Genomic DNA, 17,963 nt, shown 5'->3' with positions numbered 1-17,963 from the left:
TGAAAAATATATATCTTCCAAATGTATATCTCTTTTCAGAGGAACTTAGGCTTCAAAGAAACTTCATGTAGGTACAGAGAATGCTCTGACCAAAGAATCTAAAGCAGAGCAATTCATTACAATTCTATGGCTCTTTCATACCCTTCCTCCTTTGTTTCCAACTTCGCCAGGTAGTCCTCTTTGTCCCTCAGGACCAGGATCTCCCTGTGGATAAAGAAACAGTCATTAGATGGAGAGTCATCACCTTCAGTCTACTATTAGAAGATTCTTTCTTCCTTTTTTGGTATATTTACTAATATCGACTCCCTACTTTGTGAGATCAGAGAGAGACACCACATGCAATGTATGTGAGGAGGGAGATTTTTCCCCAGGGCATTTGGGTCCTCGTATCTGCATAAACGTCACAGCTGATGGTAGGCAAGATGTGCATCATGGAACCTATTTCAAGGAATAGTTCCTTTTTTGTAACACTAAATTTTAAATGAACAAATAATATTGAAATAATCTTGCTAGTTATTTCACCACAATGAAGACCATCATAACTGGCAACAACAAAACAACATCTTAACCAAATGTAGGCATATTTTTTTTCTTCTTCTTCGGTATGAGTTTGAACAACCTTACCTGCTGAAGAAGCCAGTGGAACTTTGACAGCTTGCATGATATATTTTGTGCCTTTTTAATTGAACCAATAAAGGTATTGCTGCTCCTTGGATTTTGGATGTTGTATTTTACTCAAGAATGGGAGCAGTACTACCACTGGACTGGAGGGTCAAGAATATGGGTGATTACTTATTTTTGTTAACTGATACATGTTTTAGTTAGTCAGAATTGTTTTAGCAGAGTTTTCTTTCCCCCTCACATTTTAATTTATAAGGTAATTTGGAAAATTTGCCAGAAAGTGGAGGAAAAAGCAAATCTTAACTGTAATAAGAATAATAAAAGAAAGACTACAATCCAGGATTTTTAATTGCCCCATGTGCCTTGAATAATGTGTATCTGTACCTTTCAGAATGTTTTAAAACTGTTTTAAATTAGTACTGTTTTAATAGGCTAACTTATTTGTTTTTAAATTATATATTTTTTTAGCTGTATGTGTTTGGTTGCCATATCGGGAGAAAGGCAGGATACAAACTAATTAAATAAATAAATAAGAAGCAGGACAAAATCTTTCCCAGTCAATGAAGATTTTCATAACTGGCTCCATTGCTGGCCGAACGTGGCTCAATCATCCTGAAAAGGTGGAGGAATTGTGTGTGTATGGAAACCAGGCGCGCTTCCTCAGGGAATCGTCGCTCCCTCCTTTGCATCCCTGAATCATTCACGGGGATTGGATTTCCTATGAATGCAATGTTTACGTTCATAGGAAATCTGCTCCCCTTGCGATGATTCAGGGATGCAAAGGTGGGAGCGACGGTGGATGCATTTCATTTGTTCTTTGTCAATCAAATGTATAACTCTCTCTGTATGTGTGAGGAGACTTCCTTCCATTGGTTTGGCAAGCTGCTGAACTTACCTGTTCTCCATTAGTTCCAACAGTTCCAGGGGGTCCTTTTGCTCCAGGATCACCTCGGCGACCCTTAAGTAAAGTAAAGAGAACAGTTAAAGACTTTTTTTTTTTAAAAGACAGGTGTTCTGTTCATAGCTGAGCCCATGTCTCCCCCAGCTGGAACACAATTCTCTCCTCTCTTCCATTGGGTATGGCAACTAGTTTGATTCTAACAAACTGGACAACATACTATATTCTTAATTGGATCAACTTCTTGGTTAAAAAAACCACACCTTATTTCATACATTTCCACAAAACTTTGTGTCCACGTGCATGTAGGTGTATTTTCATTACCACATGCTCACAAGTGTACAAACAGTACTGTCAACCCCCCCCCCCAGTTCATCTCAGAAGATATGAAGATGAAAAAGAAAAAACAGGAAGATTGCATAACAATTTTTTCCAGGACAAAAGAGTGGTGTTTTCTTTTTTATTGATACAAGGGTTGAAAGTAGATGATAACAGAATGGCCCTCCCCAAAATCTGAAGAAAAATCTCTAAGAAGAGTAATAATCACCAAGAAGTAATTTTAACAAATGTTCCCACTTGGAAAATGTTTCTTATTTATAAATATGCTTATCTTGGATCATGGCATCAAATATTGACAATATAAAACATCCACTTATACCTCTTGATTTTTAACATAATTATTGAATATATCCAGTGAAATGTACCTTTTTTCCAGTGCTACCCTACAATGTATAGAAGTGTTCTCATCTGGCAGCCAAACAGAAACAAAAGGAAAGACTTGCTATCTGACTGTATATAACACTGTAAAGATAAGATAAGCCACCTCACTGGGTTATCCTGGGCCGGCTATTCTCTTTCTGACTGATTTACTTTCGAGGTTTGTTGCAAGGATAAAGTGGGAAGAGAGATTTATTCACAATCTAAGCCTCACTGGAGGAAAGGTAGTATATAAAAGTAGCTTAGAAATTATATATACATTTATTATCCCATCAATTTCTTGAATAAAGTGAAGATTCAAACATGGGAGCAGAAAGGGCTGGACAAATATGGAAGTGTGCAGGAAATATTTTCACAACTCAGGCATGGATACCTTCACACCTACAAGGATGCCAGAAGGAAGCTGTAATAAGATGTCCATTGTAAAGTGAAAGAAGAGGAGGATGTAGAGCTAGCATTTGCTGCTAACTACAACAGCACTGAGCAGAATGATCAGTCTATCATGATACTAGGGCTGCCAGAGAGAAAACTAGAGAGGGCTCATGTGCATGTTATGCAATGAAGTAGCAAGTAGCCCCTGCTGAAATCCCCTTTTCTACACAGCTATTAAGGTTACAGGGACCCTTTTCAATATTCAGTCTAGCAACCCTACTTTCTGGATCCCATAAACTGAAAAAGCAGGTGTAGTACTGGTCATATTACAGTGAATGTCCCATAAAAACAAATTACACAAGAAGTGATATGATAGCCCTGTTTAAATATTTGAAAGGATGTCATATTGAGGAGGGAGCAAGCTTGTTTTCTGCTGCTCCAGAGAACAGGACCCGGAACAATGGATGCAAGCTACAGGAAAAGAGATTCCACCTGAACATTAGAAGGAACTTCCTGACAGTAAGGGCTGTTCGACAGTGGAATGCACTTCCTCAGAAGGTGATAGAGTCTCCTTCCTTGGAGGTCTTTAAACAGAGGCTGGATGGCCATCTGTCAGGGATGCTTTGATTTGGATTTCCTGCATGGCAGGGGGTTGGACTGGATGGCCCTAGTGGTCTCTTCCAACTCTACGATTCTATGATTGTATGATTCTATGATTAAGTCTGTGTCAGGCAAAGTCTGGCAAAGTAGTCTTTGCTTCAAATAGGTGCATGGCAGAAATTCAAGGCACATCTTATACATCTAGACAGAGTCTTAGGGCCCGAACAGATCAGCACTAAACACCAACATTGGGGAGGACTGAGGGCATGTTGCATTACAGTAAAATTCCTGCCAAATGACACAACATGCAGAATCTCAGCAAATGTTCTTCAAGAATGTCTATTCTTGTAAAGGCCCCAAAGTGGTAGAATCTGCTGTTGGGATTATAACCTGAATTGTTCTGCAAGGTATTACACAGAACTAAATGTTTTGATTTCACTACAATTTGAATTTCATTGGAAACATCCCTAATATGGGGAATGTAGTCTTTAGAATAGAATCATTAGGTTTTGTATTTATGTTCTGTGCTTATAAGCTAAACTTGGTATATTCAACCTTGATTGTAAAGTCTACACTAGAATCTTGCTTTTGGGACAAACAGATGAAAGATGCAGGAGTAGGTGTGGTACAGAAGACATCTAGAATCTTACAGGTTCTCCTTTGGGTCCAGGAGATCCAGGGCCGCCTTTACCCCCCTTGATACCAGGGCTGCCAGGTGATCCATTACTGCCTTTTGGTCCCTTTGAAAAGTGGAAGAAGAAATTAGAATTAGAGGTGACAACAAAAGACAGTGGGAAGGTATTGTCTGTATTGAGCTCACTACCAACCAAGGCCACATCCCCAAATACTGGGTCTTGACATTCTGCAGGGTTCCATCCTCCCTGCCTGCTTTAGTCTATATCCTGCCTTCTTCCCAAGAGTGGGACTCCTTGCTTTCATCAGGCAACCAATAATAATAATAATAATAATAATAATAATAATAATAATAATAATAATAACAAAAAATTAACAAAGTCTAATTGGCCTTATCTTCTCCACTAGGCTTTTAATGTTATTTCTAACTGCTCAGGATGAATAGGCAGGGTTGATGACCACTGAGACAACATTTTGCTGAGATCTTGTACTTTTTCTGGAATATTGGCACCCTTGCTATATATCATGGGTCGGCAACCTACGGCCCGCGGGCCGGATGCGGCCTGCGAGCACTGTAGGACCGGCCCCTGGCCGACCCTGCCGCCGATTGCCGCCGCCGGAGCGCTCCTTTTCCCCGCGCCTCTGGGCTCCCAGGGGGTGGGGGCAAGCGCTGGGGCCGCCGAGCGCTCTGTTTCCCCGCTCCCAGGGGGCGGGGGCAAGCGCTGGGGAAGAAGGAGGAATGGAGGAGGAGGAGGGAGGAAGGGAAGAGGAAGGAGGAAGAAGAGGAGGAAGAAGGAGGAAGGAAGGAAGGAGCAAGAGGAGGAGGGAGGGAGGGAGGGAGGATGAAGAGGAGGAGGAAGAAGGAGGAATGAAGGAAGGAGCAAGAGGAGGAGGGTGGGAGGGAGGATGAAGAAGAGGAGGAAGAAGGAGGAAGGAAGGAGGGAAGGAGCAAGAGGAGGAGGGAGGGAGGATGAAGAAGAGGAGGAAGAAGGAGGAAGGAAGGAAGGAGCAAGAGGAGGAGGGAGGGAGGGAGGATGAAGAAGAGGAGGAAGAAGGAGGGAGGAAGGAAGGAGCAGGAGGAGGAGGGAGGGAGGGAGGATGAAGAAGAGGAGGAAGAAGGAGGAAGGAAGGAGAGAAGGAGCAAGAGGAGGAGGGAGGGAGGGAGGGAGGGAGGGAGGATGAAGAAGAGGAGGAAGAAGGAGGAAGGAAGGAAGGAGCAGGAGGAGGAGGGAGGGAGGGAGGGAGGGGGAAGATGAAGACATGCAGTCTTTCTGAAGGTGAGACAGTGTGACTTTCCAAAGTGCATTTCTATGTATTTTCAGTGCTTTCAATGCTGAAAGGTCTGCTTTAACAGTGAGAGTGGTTTCGGCCTTCCCCTTCGGCTGAAAGGGCCCCTTGGAGCCCTTTCGGCTGAAAGAAGGGGCGAAGGAGGAGAGGGCAGGCACACGCCTCCTCCTCCCCGCGGGGCTTTGGCAGCCCTGAGGTGTCTTTCGGAGGACACCTCAGGCCTGGCAAAGCCCCGAGGACAGGAGCTGGGGCCGCGCGCCTGTTGCTCCTGCCCCTCACGGGCCCTTACTGCTTCTCTGAGAGGCAGCTGGGGGCCACGGAAGGGCAGGAGGAGCAGGCACGCGCCTGTCACCCCCTCTCCCAATCCCCTTCTAGCTGTCTCTCAGACAGCGGGAGGTTGGGAAAGGGAGCAGAGAAAGCCCTGCCCCCAGAGGGTGGAAGCTCCGCCCTTGGCACACAGCCCCACCCCCAGAGGGTGGAAGCTCCACCCCCAGCACACAGTCCCACCCCGGAGGGTGGAAGCTCCGCCCTCAGCATGCGGCCCCGCCCCCCGGAGGGTGGAAGCTCCACCCCCGGCACACGGCCCCGCCCCTGGAGGGTGGAAGCTCCCCCCCCTTTCGGCCCCCCAGTTGTCTCAGGGACAGCAACCCGGCCCCCGACTCAAAAAGGTTGCCTACCCCTGCTATATATAAATAGATGCTGATTTTAAAAATTAAGTTTCTGTATCATCTTTTCATCTCAAGGATTCAAGGCAGCTCAGTCATCACCACTGTCTCTTTCTTCCAATAACTACAATACTCTTTCTCTCTCAAAATCCATGTGGCTAAATAATTTGAAAATCACCATCATCAGTAGATCATCATCATCTTAACTGTCCAAAAAGGCCTGTCTGAATATGGTCTTTGTCTGCTGGTAGATGTATTGCAGGAAAGGGGTCATTGAGTGCCCTCTCCCACAGCTCCATTAAAATGGCTTTGTGCAGGATGAAGTGCCCACACCACTTACTAGCCATGGGGGTTTTGGATAGTTTTTTGGTGGGTTTTTCGGGCTAGGAGGCTGTGTTCTAGAAGAGTATATTTCTGATGTTTTGCCAGCAGCTGTGGCTGGCATCTTCAGAGAATGCTGGCATGGAAGAGAGTGCGGTATATATACTGTTGGTTGAGAGGAAATCATTTACATGTTAATCTGTGTATTGTTCTGTTGCTGAATGGCAAGGCCTCAACAACAGAACAATATACAGATTAACATGTAAATCACTTTCTCTCAACAAACAGTATATATATCCCATTCTCATAGCCAGAAAAACCCACAAAATACTATGGATGCTGGCTACGAAAGCCTTCAACTTCACGAGGTTTTGATTGTTAGCAAACATGCATTTGGAAAAAGATTTTAGATTTAATCAAAAGCATCCAAGTGGATTGACTTTTTAAGAGCATCCTCCCTGTTTTAGAAGGAATCTTCATTCCCAGTTAGATAGGCCTGATAAAAATTCTTAGGTTTTGTAAAAACAGAGGGTTATGTGCTAATTTTCTGATACTTTTGTGCTTTAATGAATTTTCTTTCATATTGAGTTATTGGGTTAGTGTCACTGAATTAGAATCAACAAGATCGCTTCCCTGGAAAACCCCAAAGAGAAGGATTAAAGATGACTAACAATAGAATCCTCTAGTCCAGTGTGTCCAATAGTCATACTTTCCTAGTTAATTACAGTGGCTATAAAAAGAACATAGCCAGACTATTGTATCTACAGCTTAACATACCTTCCTGCCAGTTTTCTCTTACTATGACTTCATAACTATGCTAACAGCCATGCAACCATTGGGCATGAGCTTGAACTTCCAAGAGATCCAGCAATTTCAAATCTTGTCCCAATCCAATAGGTGGGGGATTAAAACATACCCTGTTTCCTTTTTCTCCAGGTGGTCCAGGTTGTCCATTGCGGCCAGGCCGGCCAGAATCACCCTGAAATAGAAGTAATGAACAGTGGTTCCAAAAGTCATTACAGTTGCACATACAGGCAGGCTACTTAAGTGGCTTTGTATACCAGGGCCTGCCGAACGGAGCCAAGATGACACCTTCATATACTGTACCAGTAAAGTGGAAATGTCATTTCTGCAGAGGTGACATTGAGATATGGGAATGGTGTCTCCTATCTATATTGCTACCTTTCTTCAGTAAGTGGTATTTTCGACTCACAATCAAAATTGCCAAAAGCAAGTGTACTGTTCCAAATGAAGGGAATGCTGTGGATATAGTATATCTTGATTTCAGTAAGGCCTTTGACAAGGTTTCCCATGACATTCTTGCAAACAAGCTTGTAAAATGTGGGCTAGACAAAGTAACTGTTACATGGATTTGTAATTGGTTGACCGGCCGAACCCAAAGGATGGTCAGCAATGGCTCTTTTTCATCCTGGAGGGAAGTGACCAGTGGGATCCCACAGGGCTCTGTCCTGGGCCCAGTGCTATTCAACATCTTTATCAATGACCTGGATGACAGAATTGGGAGCATACTTATCAAATTTGTAGATGACACCAAATTAGGAGGAATAGCTAATACTCCAGAGGACAGGATCAACATTCAAAATGATCTGAATAGACTAGAAAGATGGGCCAAAGCTAACAAAATGAAATTCAACACAGAGAAATGTAAGGTACTGCACTTAGGGCAGAAAAATGAAATGCACAGATATAGGATGGGGGACACCTGGCTGAATAAGACTACATGTGAAAGGGATCTGGGAGTCCAAGTAGACCACAAGTTGAACATGAGTCAACACTGCAATGCGGCAGCTAAAAAGGCCAATGCAATTTTAGGCTGCATCAATAAAAATATAGTAATAGTGCCACTGTATTCTGCTCTGGTCAGGCCCCACCTGGAATATTGTGTCCAGTTCTGGGCACCACAATTCAGAAAGGACATTGAGAAACTGGAGCATGACCAGAGGAGGGTGACTAAAATGTTGAAAGGTCTGGAAACCTTGCCCTATGAGCCTGGAGAAGAGAAGGTTAAGAGGTGATATGATAGCCCTGTTTAAATATTTGAAAGGATGTCATATTGAGGAGGGAGCAAGCTTGTTTTCTGCTGCTCCAGAGAACAGGACCCAAAACAATGGATGCAAGCTACAGGAAAAGAGATTCCACCTCAACATTAGGAAGAACTTCCTGACAGTAAGGGCTGTTCGACAGTGGAACACACTCCCTCGGAGTGTAGTGGAGTCTCCTTCCTTGGAGGTCTTTAAGCAGAGGCTAGATGTCCCTCTATTGAGGATGCTTTGATTGGATTTCCTGCATGGCAGGGGGTTGGACTGGATGGCCCGTGCAGTCTCTTCCAACTCTATGATTCTATGATTCTATAAAATTAGGCCATGAATTTCAAGGGGCTAAAAGATGTGCACACAAAAATACAACAATGGCTTTGCACTGACATTTTGCAGAGAAATGGAAATATGCTTTTTAATGGCTTGTAAAAATGATAGGATTTTGGAATCAAGAAGAACTGTGACCCTGGATCAGGTGAGATGGGACAGTCATCCTCCTAGGCCAGTATCTTACTTCCACTGCTCTGGGAAGCCCCCACCTCATTTTTAGCCCCCTTCATTAGGACAGCTGGCCCTCTGTATCCCCTCTGTATGGCCCTCTTTATCCATAGATTCCACCATCCACAGCTTGAAAATATCCCAAATTATTTTTTCCCAAAAAGCAAAGCTTGATTTTGCCATTTTATACAAGGGGCACCATTTTACTACACCATTGTATACAATAGGATTTGAATATTCATGGAGTTTGGTATCCATGGGGGTGGGGTTGTGGAACCAAACTCCAGTGGATACCAAGGGTCCATAGTATTTACAGGTGTGAGGCCTCATGTAGCTATCATGCCTAATAGCTTATGATCCACTTGTCCTCCTTGTCATGTGCCTGTTATCATTTTTCTACACTAAAAAGTCCCAGACACATTGGCCTAAATCCATTTTAAGACTAGAAAACTGAACTTCCCCTCTAGTGTAGTTGCACTGGATTACACTTTTGAGAAAGACGTTGTGCAAAGTACTTGTGCAAGAGTTTGCACAAGTGGCTGTTTAAAGTGTTGTGCAACTAAAGTGCAGCCCCGCCATACATGGGCGCATTATATGTGGCTTCCAGCTTATGCCGAAGCAGTGCACCAATTCAAGTAATGGCCAATTCAAGCCATGGGCTCCCGCGCTGCCCTGAGCTGTGAGCACGAGGCCCCATTGTTTTTAAGGGAGCACTAGCATACGTGGATTTCCCCTTACACAGGGGGATCTGGAACGGATCCCCGCGTAAGAGGAGGAGCCATTGTACTTGTGCAACTGCTTGCAACCAGAACTATACTGGATACCATCTTTGTGCTATCCTTGAACATGCACAGTCACTAATACAGCACATCTTTGTGTTAACTCAATAGCCTAATTGGATACAGGATTTAGTGTCTTTCTCATATGGTACATGCTCCAAAATCCTAGTCATTTTTAGTTGCCCTTTTCTAGTACTGCTATGACATTCTTATATCATAGGGTTATCAGAACTACTCCCAATATTTCCAGGACAGATTTTTTAAATAATGACATTATGGTAGCGGCTGTTTATTGGACACACTCACATGTCATTCATGTGTCATGATATCATGAGCCAAATGAACACCATGTCTCTCTCTCAATGGCTTTAGCTTTCTCTCCCTGACAAGTTGGTGTTCTCATCTTTGGTTACATCAAGGCATTCTACACACCTTTATCCCTTCATCTCCAGGTAGTCCTTGATCTCCAGCACCACCAGCATAACCATCAGAACCCTAAAAAGAAATTAAAGGAAAGAACTGTTTGCAAACCTGATTTGTGAGGAATGTTTTTCAGAAAATAAAGCACAAGCAAAAGAACCAGATAAAAGAATTTACAGACCATACAACATTTAAGTAAAGAGAAAACTGTGCCTTCCCTCCCTGATGTCCACCTCTGGTAGAACATGAGCATTTTCTTACCCTGTCGCCTGGGTCTCCTTTGCAGCCAGGAGGTCCAATACGTCCCAGTTTGCCCTGAAAAGATCACAAATAAAAACAGAGGAGATGGTGAACATTTTCTCCTCACATATGATCCAACCTTCATCTAAGTATTTATCTGATTTTAATGAATGGCCGACTTTTATTATTCCAGGACAGCTTCTCACGCTGATGGAAGCACAGCATAATACTAAGCTAAAAAGGAAGGTAGGAGAAAGGCTACCAAAACTGTTGGAAGTTGTAGAAGTTGGGTTATGAAACAATCAGGTGCCACTTCTACAGACACCTCTTGTCTGAGGAGCAAAGGACATAATGCTGCCTTCTTATCACTTGCCCTTATGTGTCTACAACTTCTTTTTGACTTAATCCTATCCTGGCATTTCTTGTCAAGATTTATTCAGAAGAGGTTTGCAACTGCCTTCCTCTCACATTGTGAGACAGTGACTTCCCTAAGATCACCCGAAGGGTTTCCATGACTGAGTGGGGATTTCAACCCTGGTTCCTCAGAGTCCTAGGCCAACACTCAAACCACTACATTACACTGGCTTTCCATCTGTGTGCACCCTGAATATGATGAAATGACAATATGGATATTATAACACTTCAAGACAGGGAGAAAGCAATTGAAAAGATACCTACTCTTATGATGAAGAATGAATTGCATTACCTATCTGGCCTTCAACTTTTGGAATTTACTTCCTTTGAAACAGTATAATCAAAATGCCCATTGTACTGAGTAGCTTTACCTTTTGTCCATCAGTGCCATTCCTTCCAGCAAAGCCACCAGACCCCTAAAACAAAAGAGCCAGAGCATTAGAAATAGTTTTCACTGTAAATCCAGAGCTAGAATCATTGGCAGCATTCAAAGGTTGGGCCTACCTTTCGTCCATCTCCTCCAAACTCTCCCTGTAAAAGACAAGTGGAAAGAGAGCAATAATGAGTAATTCCTGTTTACTAAAACAAAAGGTTGCAGTAGCATGGTAGATGGCTAAGAAATTATTTGGGATATAAATTGTGGAATTCTCCATTACTCAAACAAAGATTTAATGTAGTGTTCTTCCTATTCTGACACCCATTATTTTACAATGGACATGCATGTACATGCAATTTGCTAAGCACTGACCTTTCAGGTTATGTTGGAAGGGACATTAATTGGACTTATGCCTTGAATTGCTCACCCTTCAGAATTATTCCTGTTCTAAAATGATCACTGCACATTGCACATATCATTATTCTCTCTTTTAAATGTATGCAAATTTACTGTTTCCTATGAAATCATCTGATGTAGTAGTTAAAACACCTTACCTTTTCTCCTTTTAGTCCACGGATACCCTATGGAAGGAACAAAGTATGTTAGTATATGTTAAGATATATGCCACTGGTTTTGACTTCCTCCTTTATTTTGCTATTATATTCTACAATGGGCTCATTTAATTTATGGTTATTTAAATAATTGATTTAATTCACTTTCATGTAAAAGGTCAATTTTAACTAAACGATTTAAAAGCATTTTCTAGCTTTATAAGAGATACATTTCAAATATATCAAATATGTATGCTGATTGTGAAAAACAAAATGCATTTCACATGCCTCATGCACGTTAAAATTTATACCTGAAATTGTGAAATTCAGTTTTTCTGGTTGGGCTGCTCTCTATATATAAAAAAATTATCAGCTCAAGTCTGCATTTCCATAAAGTTCTAGGTCAATGGTTGCTAGCTACTAGGCAGAACATAGTTCCACACAAATACACACACGCACACACAGATAGTTACATTCATATTAAATATTTATGATGTTTGAAGAAAACAGATTAACTTCATTTTCGTACCTATATGGGCTAACCGTCAAAAAAGTTAGGTGCGGCTTTGTCTCATTCCTTTACATACAAAAATGTAACTGTCATCTTTCGGCCTCTGAGGGAGAGAGAAGGCTGGCCCAGTTCCATCAGGGGCTAGCCTGAAGAAAGAGGCTCCTCCCTCCCTAACTGTCATCTTTCGGCCTCTGAGGGAGAGAGAAGGCTGGCCCAGTTCCATCAGGGGCTAGCCTGAAGAAAGAGGCTCCTCCCTCCCTAACTGTCATCTTTCGGCCTCTGAGGGAGAGAGAAGGCTGGCCCAGTTCCATCAGGGGCTAGCCTGAAGAAAGAGGCTCCTCCCTCCCTAACTGTCATCTTTCGGCCTCTGAGGGAGAGAGAAGGCTGGCCCAGTTCCATCAGGGGCTAGCCTGAAGAAAGAGGCTCCTCCCTCCCTAACTGTCATCTTTCGGCCTCTGAGGGAGAGAGAAGGCTGGCCCAGTTCCATCAGGGGCTAGCCTGAAGAAAGAGGCTCCTCCCTCCCTAACTGTCATCTTTCGGCCTCTGAGGGAGAGAGAAGGCTGGCCCAGTTCCATCAGGGGCTAGCCTGAAGAAAGAGGCTCCTCCCTCCCTAACTGTCATCTTTCGGCCTCTGAGGGAGAGAGAAGGCTGGCCCAGTTCCATCAGGGGCTAGCCTGAAGAAAGAGGCTCCTCCCTCCCTAACTGTCATCTTTCGGCCTCTGAGGGAGAGAGAAGGCTGGCCCAGTTCCATCAGGGGCTAGCCTGAAGAAAGAGGCTCCTCCCTCCCTAACTGTCATCGTTCGGCCTCTGAGGGAGAGAGAAGGCTGGCCCAGTACCATCAGGGGCTAGCCTGAAGAAAGAGGCTCCTCCCTTCCTAACTGTCATCGTTCGGCCCCTGAGGGAGAGAGAAGGCTGGCCCAGTTCCATCAGGGGCTAGCCTGAAGAAAGAGGCTCCTCCCTCCCTAACTGTCATCGTTCGGCCTCTGAGGGAGAGAGAAGGCTGGCCCAGTTCCATCAGGGGCTAGCCTGAAGAAAGAGGCTCCTCCCTCCCTAACTGTCATCGTTCGGCCTCTGAGGGAGAGAGAAGGCTGGCCCAGTTCCATCAGGGGCTAGCCTGAAGAAAGAGGCTCCTCCCTCCCTAACTGTCATCGTTCGGCCCCTGAGGGAGAGAGAAGGCTGGCCCAGTACCATCAGGGGCTAGCCTGAAGAAGAAGAGCCCTCCCTCCGGTCCATCTGCCTCGGTCCAGGCCTCAGAGGGAGAGAAGAATGCTGGACCTGATTCCCTCCCTCCCTCACCAGTCCCTTCTCCTTTTGTGTCGTGTCTTTTAGATTGTAAGCCTGTGGGCAGGGAACTGTCTGTTATCCCCTCTATTGTAAACCGCTCGGATTCCCAGTGATTGGGCGGTATATAAATAAAACCTATTATTATTATTATTATTATTATTATTATTAAAAATGGATTTGGTTAATGCAAGGCCAAACCAGGGATCTGAAGGATTCTGGTTCATTGCTTATAAGCAGCTTGCTCACTGTCAGACCACAACCACTTGGTTCCTCCCTGCAAGAGTGGATCCTATCTCTCCCCTTTTTAATCTGGTTTAAGTCTCCCGGGCTGGAGCTGGGACGCAGGATGAAGGTGGTGATTATCGCTCACTAAATCACTGCCAAAGCACTGGCTGCCATCAGCCTGGGTAAACTGAGCTCCCCAGTATAAGGATTTGTCTATAGGTTTGTCTGTCTGTGTGAGTAAGCTGATTAAAGTCATATTTCAGTTCATGTAGCTGAATGTGTATTGCAAAAAAAGCTATGCCTCCAAGAGTGATAACTGTATGTATGTATATGTGTGTATGTGGGTGTTTGTGTGTGTATATATAAATAATTATTGAGCATTACAAAATTTTCCTCAGAGAAGTAAGAAGAGTGTGAGCACCTGGGACAAATCTGCTACAGATGAATTAAAATTAAGAACATGTTTAATAATATGTTAGAAAGCTCTTGTGGACAGGAGAGATTTCTTCTGGGCAAGACATCTGTCCCATTTCTCCCCCTTTTCTGTTTCTGTTCTTTTTCAGAATTAAGAAAAACTATAGGTGAATTAAGAAACACATAGGTGGCCCGGGCCCCAATTACAGTAGTCCCTTGCTATCTGTGGGAGAGCTATTCTGCCCCCCTCCCCCCCACAGACAGGAAAAAACATGGATGCTCAAATCCATTGTTTTCAATGGCGTGCACCCACACACACCCATTTAAGAATCCAGTGCTTGCCACCGCAGAAGCTCATATCTGCAGATGGGAAGATGGTGTGGGCGAACTGTACATCACATTTCAGATGGGCCCAGGGCATGTCTACTTTCCCTTCCATTCCAACAAAAAATAGGTATAGAAACCTATTGGGATTCTGGATGTTCACAGGTGGAATTGCTATCCTGTGTCCAATAAGCAGAAGAAATTCAATGACATAGAGCTGCCAGGACACCCATGAGTGTGATTTGCAACACTCATTTCTTGATCACCTTAACAGACGCTGGCCTTCTTAGAGAAAATTTATCTATGGCCCAAAACAGATTTTTTTGGTTTTTTTTTTAATTTATATACCGCTATTCCAAAGATCATAGCAGTGAACAGCAAGTAAGCTAATTTGCAAGTAAGCTAGTAAGCAAGTAAGATGGGCCAAAAATGCAGAGTGTGGCTGCTCTGACGCCAATTGTGCCAGGCCTGTGGCAACCACATGGCCCCAGCCCCAATCCAGGCTGCCACTGTGGACTTGAACTGGGCCAGCAGAAGGAGGGATCTTGTCTGCTTCTTTTTGGCCCGGTTCTTCCATGAAGACAGGGCCTTGGTGTTGCTTCCAGCTGTGTTCAGGATGTGCGTCATCTAAACGCTATGCCTAAAATGCAGCCAGAAACCGCATCATTTTGCCTGTCAGTTTGGGGCACGTATGACTCTCACATCATTTGGAACTGTTGTTTTCCTGTCATCCAGTGTTTTTGGTGTTAATCCTACTTTGTGTGGAATTTGTAACATGCTCTCCATGTGGTTGTTGTGTTCCAGGGGAAAACAGCACTTCCCTTTATCCCACCTCCTGTCCGAGATTGTTCCCTACACTCCAGTCTAGAAGAAATGTCAAAGTCTAACAGTTAGTATTTCAAATACTCTTATGCATCAAGGAATGGATCTTCCATCAGCCTTATAGTCATTTACTTGCCTATCACAAGTCCCTGTAAAGTTTTCTGAGACAGCTCATTATTCTTCCTCTGTCCTGAATGCTTCTGGGTACAATGCTATGACCTGCTCTGTTGCTTGTTGGAAATGCATCAACGGTTAGCAGTTAAAGAGTTAAAGATGTCTTGGAGACAGCACTAGTGGTAGGATTAAACAGTTTTCAGTCTCCTTGCCTCTTATCTATTAGAATTAGTGTGAGGCACTAATTCTAATACTATCCACTAATCCTATTTCAGTGTTAGTGTAGCACGTTTAGAGAGCATTCCTGACTCAAACAGAGTTAGCTTGTTTCTTTAGTCACTGATGTTTTTACACCTTAATCAAAATCTGCATACACATACTCTCCATCACTGTGGAAGATGCTGGTTACTAAAGAGCTGCTTAAATGGTCATTTTAAAATGGTATCATCTTTCTTAGACATATATACAAGGATAAAAGCTTAAACATGAGGCACAAAATTACTTACCTTGGGACCAGGATATCCAATCGGACCTTCAATTCCTGGGTCACCCTATGAAAAAAACCAAAAACTATTATTAACTGTAATAATTTAAATAGTTTATCAAGAATGCCATCCTACACACACACATACTCAGAGGTAAGTCCCTTTGAACTCAGTGGAAAGTACCTCTAAGTTGATGTTTAGGACTGAGTCCTGAATTCTGTTGCTAGTCTCAAGTAGAGTGGGCTCAATGAATTAACAGGACTTAACACTATGTCGACTCATCATTCAATAATAAACCGGTAATTTATTTAATGGGCCTACTCTATTTTGGGTTACCTTATAGGATTTAAGCCTGCATATAATAATAATATGTTTTATTTATATACCGCTATTCCAAAGATCATAGCAGTGAACAGCAAGTAAGCTAATTAGCAAGTAAGCTAATTTGCCCCCAACAGTCTGGGTACTCATTTTAGCGACCTCGGAAGGATGCAAGCCTGAGTCAAGCTTGGGCCCTTTTGCTGGTCTTGAACTCGCAACCTTTGTGGTTTCGAGTGAATGGCTGCAGTACAGGCATTTAACCACTGCGCCACCAGGGCTCCATATGCGGTACTTTACAATCAGGTCGCTCATCATTGCAAAACATATACACCATGGACTGGTATTTCTGTTATACTAGCAACAGTGAACTGAATTGGTAAGATACAGATTTTTAAAAAGTTGAAAGATGCTTAATAATAATAATAATAATAATAATAAAATTTATTTGTATCCCGCCCCTCTGAGAACAATCGGGGCGGCTAACAAAGTTAAAAATACAGCACATATAAAATCCCTGGTGCCCTCCCCTCCTTAAAAAAAGTATTAAATCCAATACAGAATTAAAAACGAGCAAAAAACAACGAAAACATACAAATTAAAAACTGACCAAAAGGTCAACAACATCACATCAGCAAACCATCAATGGGAGCGGCAGTATCTTATTCCCAGACGTTTTTTCTGCTTGAAATACATGCCACAAGGGCACCTCCTGCCACAGTCCTAGCTGGACCACACCAAGGAGCAGATTTTTTCCGCTTCTCTGAAAGCTGTTTTTTGGCCACCTTTAGGCTTCCAGGTGGTCCAGGGCATGTGTTGTGTAAACACCATGCCCCCCCCCCCCCCAGAGTGGCCAGAAGTCACCCCCGTCTGCCTGTCTGTTTTGGGCCTTAGTTTGGCCCCAATGTATTAATAATGTTTCATAGTAAAGCCATTGCAGAGAAACAAAGTGCAGCTGGATGAAGTGACCAGTGACGGGACAAATGAGTGTTAAAGAGACTGGCAGTTGTTTGACGCTGCATAAATAAAGCAGCTTGACATTACTTTAACTGTCACGACTCCAATCTGTGGAATCCTGAGATTTGTAGTTTGGTGAAATTTTCAGGACAGGAATATGGCAGTTTTATTTATGCAGTGTGGACACACCCTAGGCATCTTACAGGTTAGTACATTTCAATATAATTTTCAGATGCCCCCACCCCTGCCCCAAGGCCTATTCCTTGTTACAATTCAAAAGAGAGAAATGAGTATGGTGTCAGTAGATTTATTTAGGTCTTAATGATTTCCATTTGCTCACCTGTCGTCCTTTAAGACCAGGAACTCCCGGAGCTCCCATGTTACCCTTCGCACCCTAAACAAATCAAAGAAATAAATCAGAGTCAGAGCAGCATTTCTTATGTTTTACCCCTTGTAAGAAGCTGGCCATTTCAGCAGTTTACAGAGACCAAAATATCTGGGCTGGGTGATGCTTCACTGAGATGTGAAATGAAGTCTTTCAGAGTAGTTTTACGTAGCTTAGCATTCTCCAGAGTGTGTTGAACTATAACACTCATCATCCCTAACAATGACTATGGTAGCTGGGGATGATGGAAATTTCAGCTCAACATATTTAGAGGGTGCGAGGTTATCTTTGCCGGTTCAACCACACCAGATTTCATACAGCACGACAAAATAAACAAGTTATATTAAGGGCTCTGTCACTATCTAGGAGACTGGGAGAAACCCCATGCAACAGCAGAACATGTACAGGTACCTGAGTAACAATGACACATACACAATCTGCAAGTAAAAGTTGTGTTCTCTACAAATGTGGACTTCAAGATTCTATATGCACAACATTTTTTAAAATCACTGAGCCAAGAGGCTTCTGAGGTAGTTTGGTTCTGGAGCTTCTAGAAACATCTGCATCTTGTAATCTTGTTGCAAGTTATTTCTTGTAAGAAATTTCTTGCAAGAAATGCACTTGCTATTGCTATTTGTACTGCGACAGCATTTCTATTCCCTCTCATAAAATGCA

General features: G+C 43.3%; 1 protein-coding gene across 2 annotated transcripts in view; it reads right to left on the bottom strand.

The window, feature by feature from the left end:
• LOC149305385 (collagen alpha-2(VI) chain-like) overlaps positions 1-17,963 on the bottom strand; it is a 61,163-nt gene that overhangs the window by 29,280 nt on the left and 13,920 nt on the right. For both annotated transcript variants that reach the window (XM_089478095.1, XM_089478096.1), the window contains exons 6-16: positions 17,244-17,297; positions 15,650-15,694; positions 11,453-11,479; positions 11,027-11,053; positions 10,894-10,938; positions 10,130-10,183; positions 9,881-9,943; positions 7,031-7,093; positions 3,859-3,948; positions 1,517-1,579; positions 142-204 (exon numbers count right to left, since the gene is read on the bottom strand). In XM_089478095.1, the coding sequence (XP_089334221.1) occupies positions 142-204; positions 1,517-1,579; positions 3,859-3,948; positions 7,031-7,093; positions 9,881-9,943; positions 10,130-10,183; positions 10,894-10,938; positions 11,027-11,053; positions 11,453-11,479; positions 15,650-15,694; positions 17,244-17,297 (594 nt within the window). The remainder of the gene's footprint in view (positions 1-141; positions 205-1,516; positions 1,580-3,858; positions 3,949-7,030; positions 7,094-9,880; positions 9,944-10,129; positions 10,184-10,893; positions 10,939-11,026; positions 11,054-11,452; positions 11,480-15,649; positions 15,695-17,243; positions 17,298-17,963) is intronic.

This window comes from Sceloporus occidentalis, unplaced genomic scaffold (genome assembly GCF_023333645.1).
Source record: "Sceloporus occidentalis isolate IW3139 unplaced genomic scaffold, rSceOcc1.0.p SCAF_12, whole genome shotgun sequence".
Classification (NCBI taxonomy): domain Eukaryota; kingdom Metazoa; phylum Chordata; class Lepidosauria; order Squamata; family Phrynosomatidae; genus Sceloporus; species Sceloporus occidentalis.
This window is presented reverse-complemented; position numbering and strand designations above follow the sequence as displayed.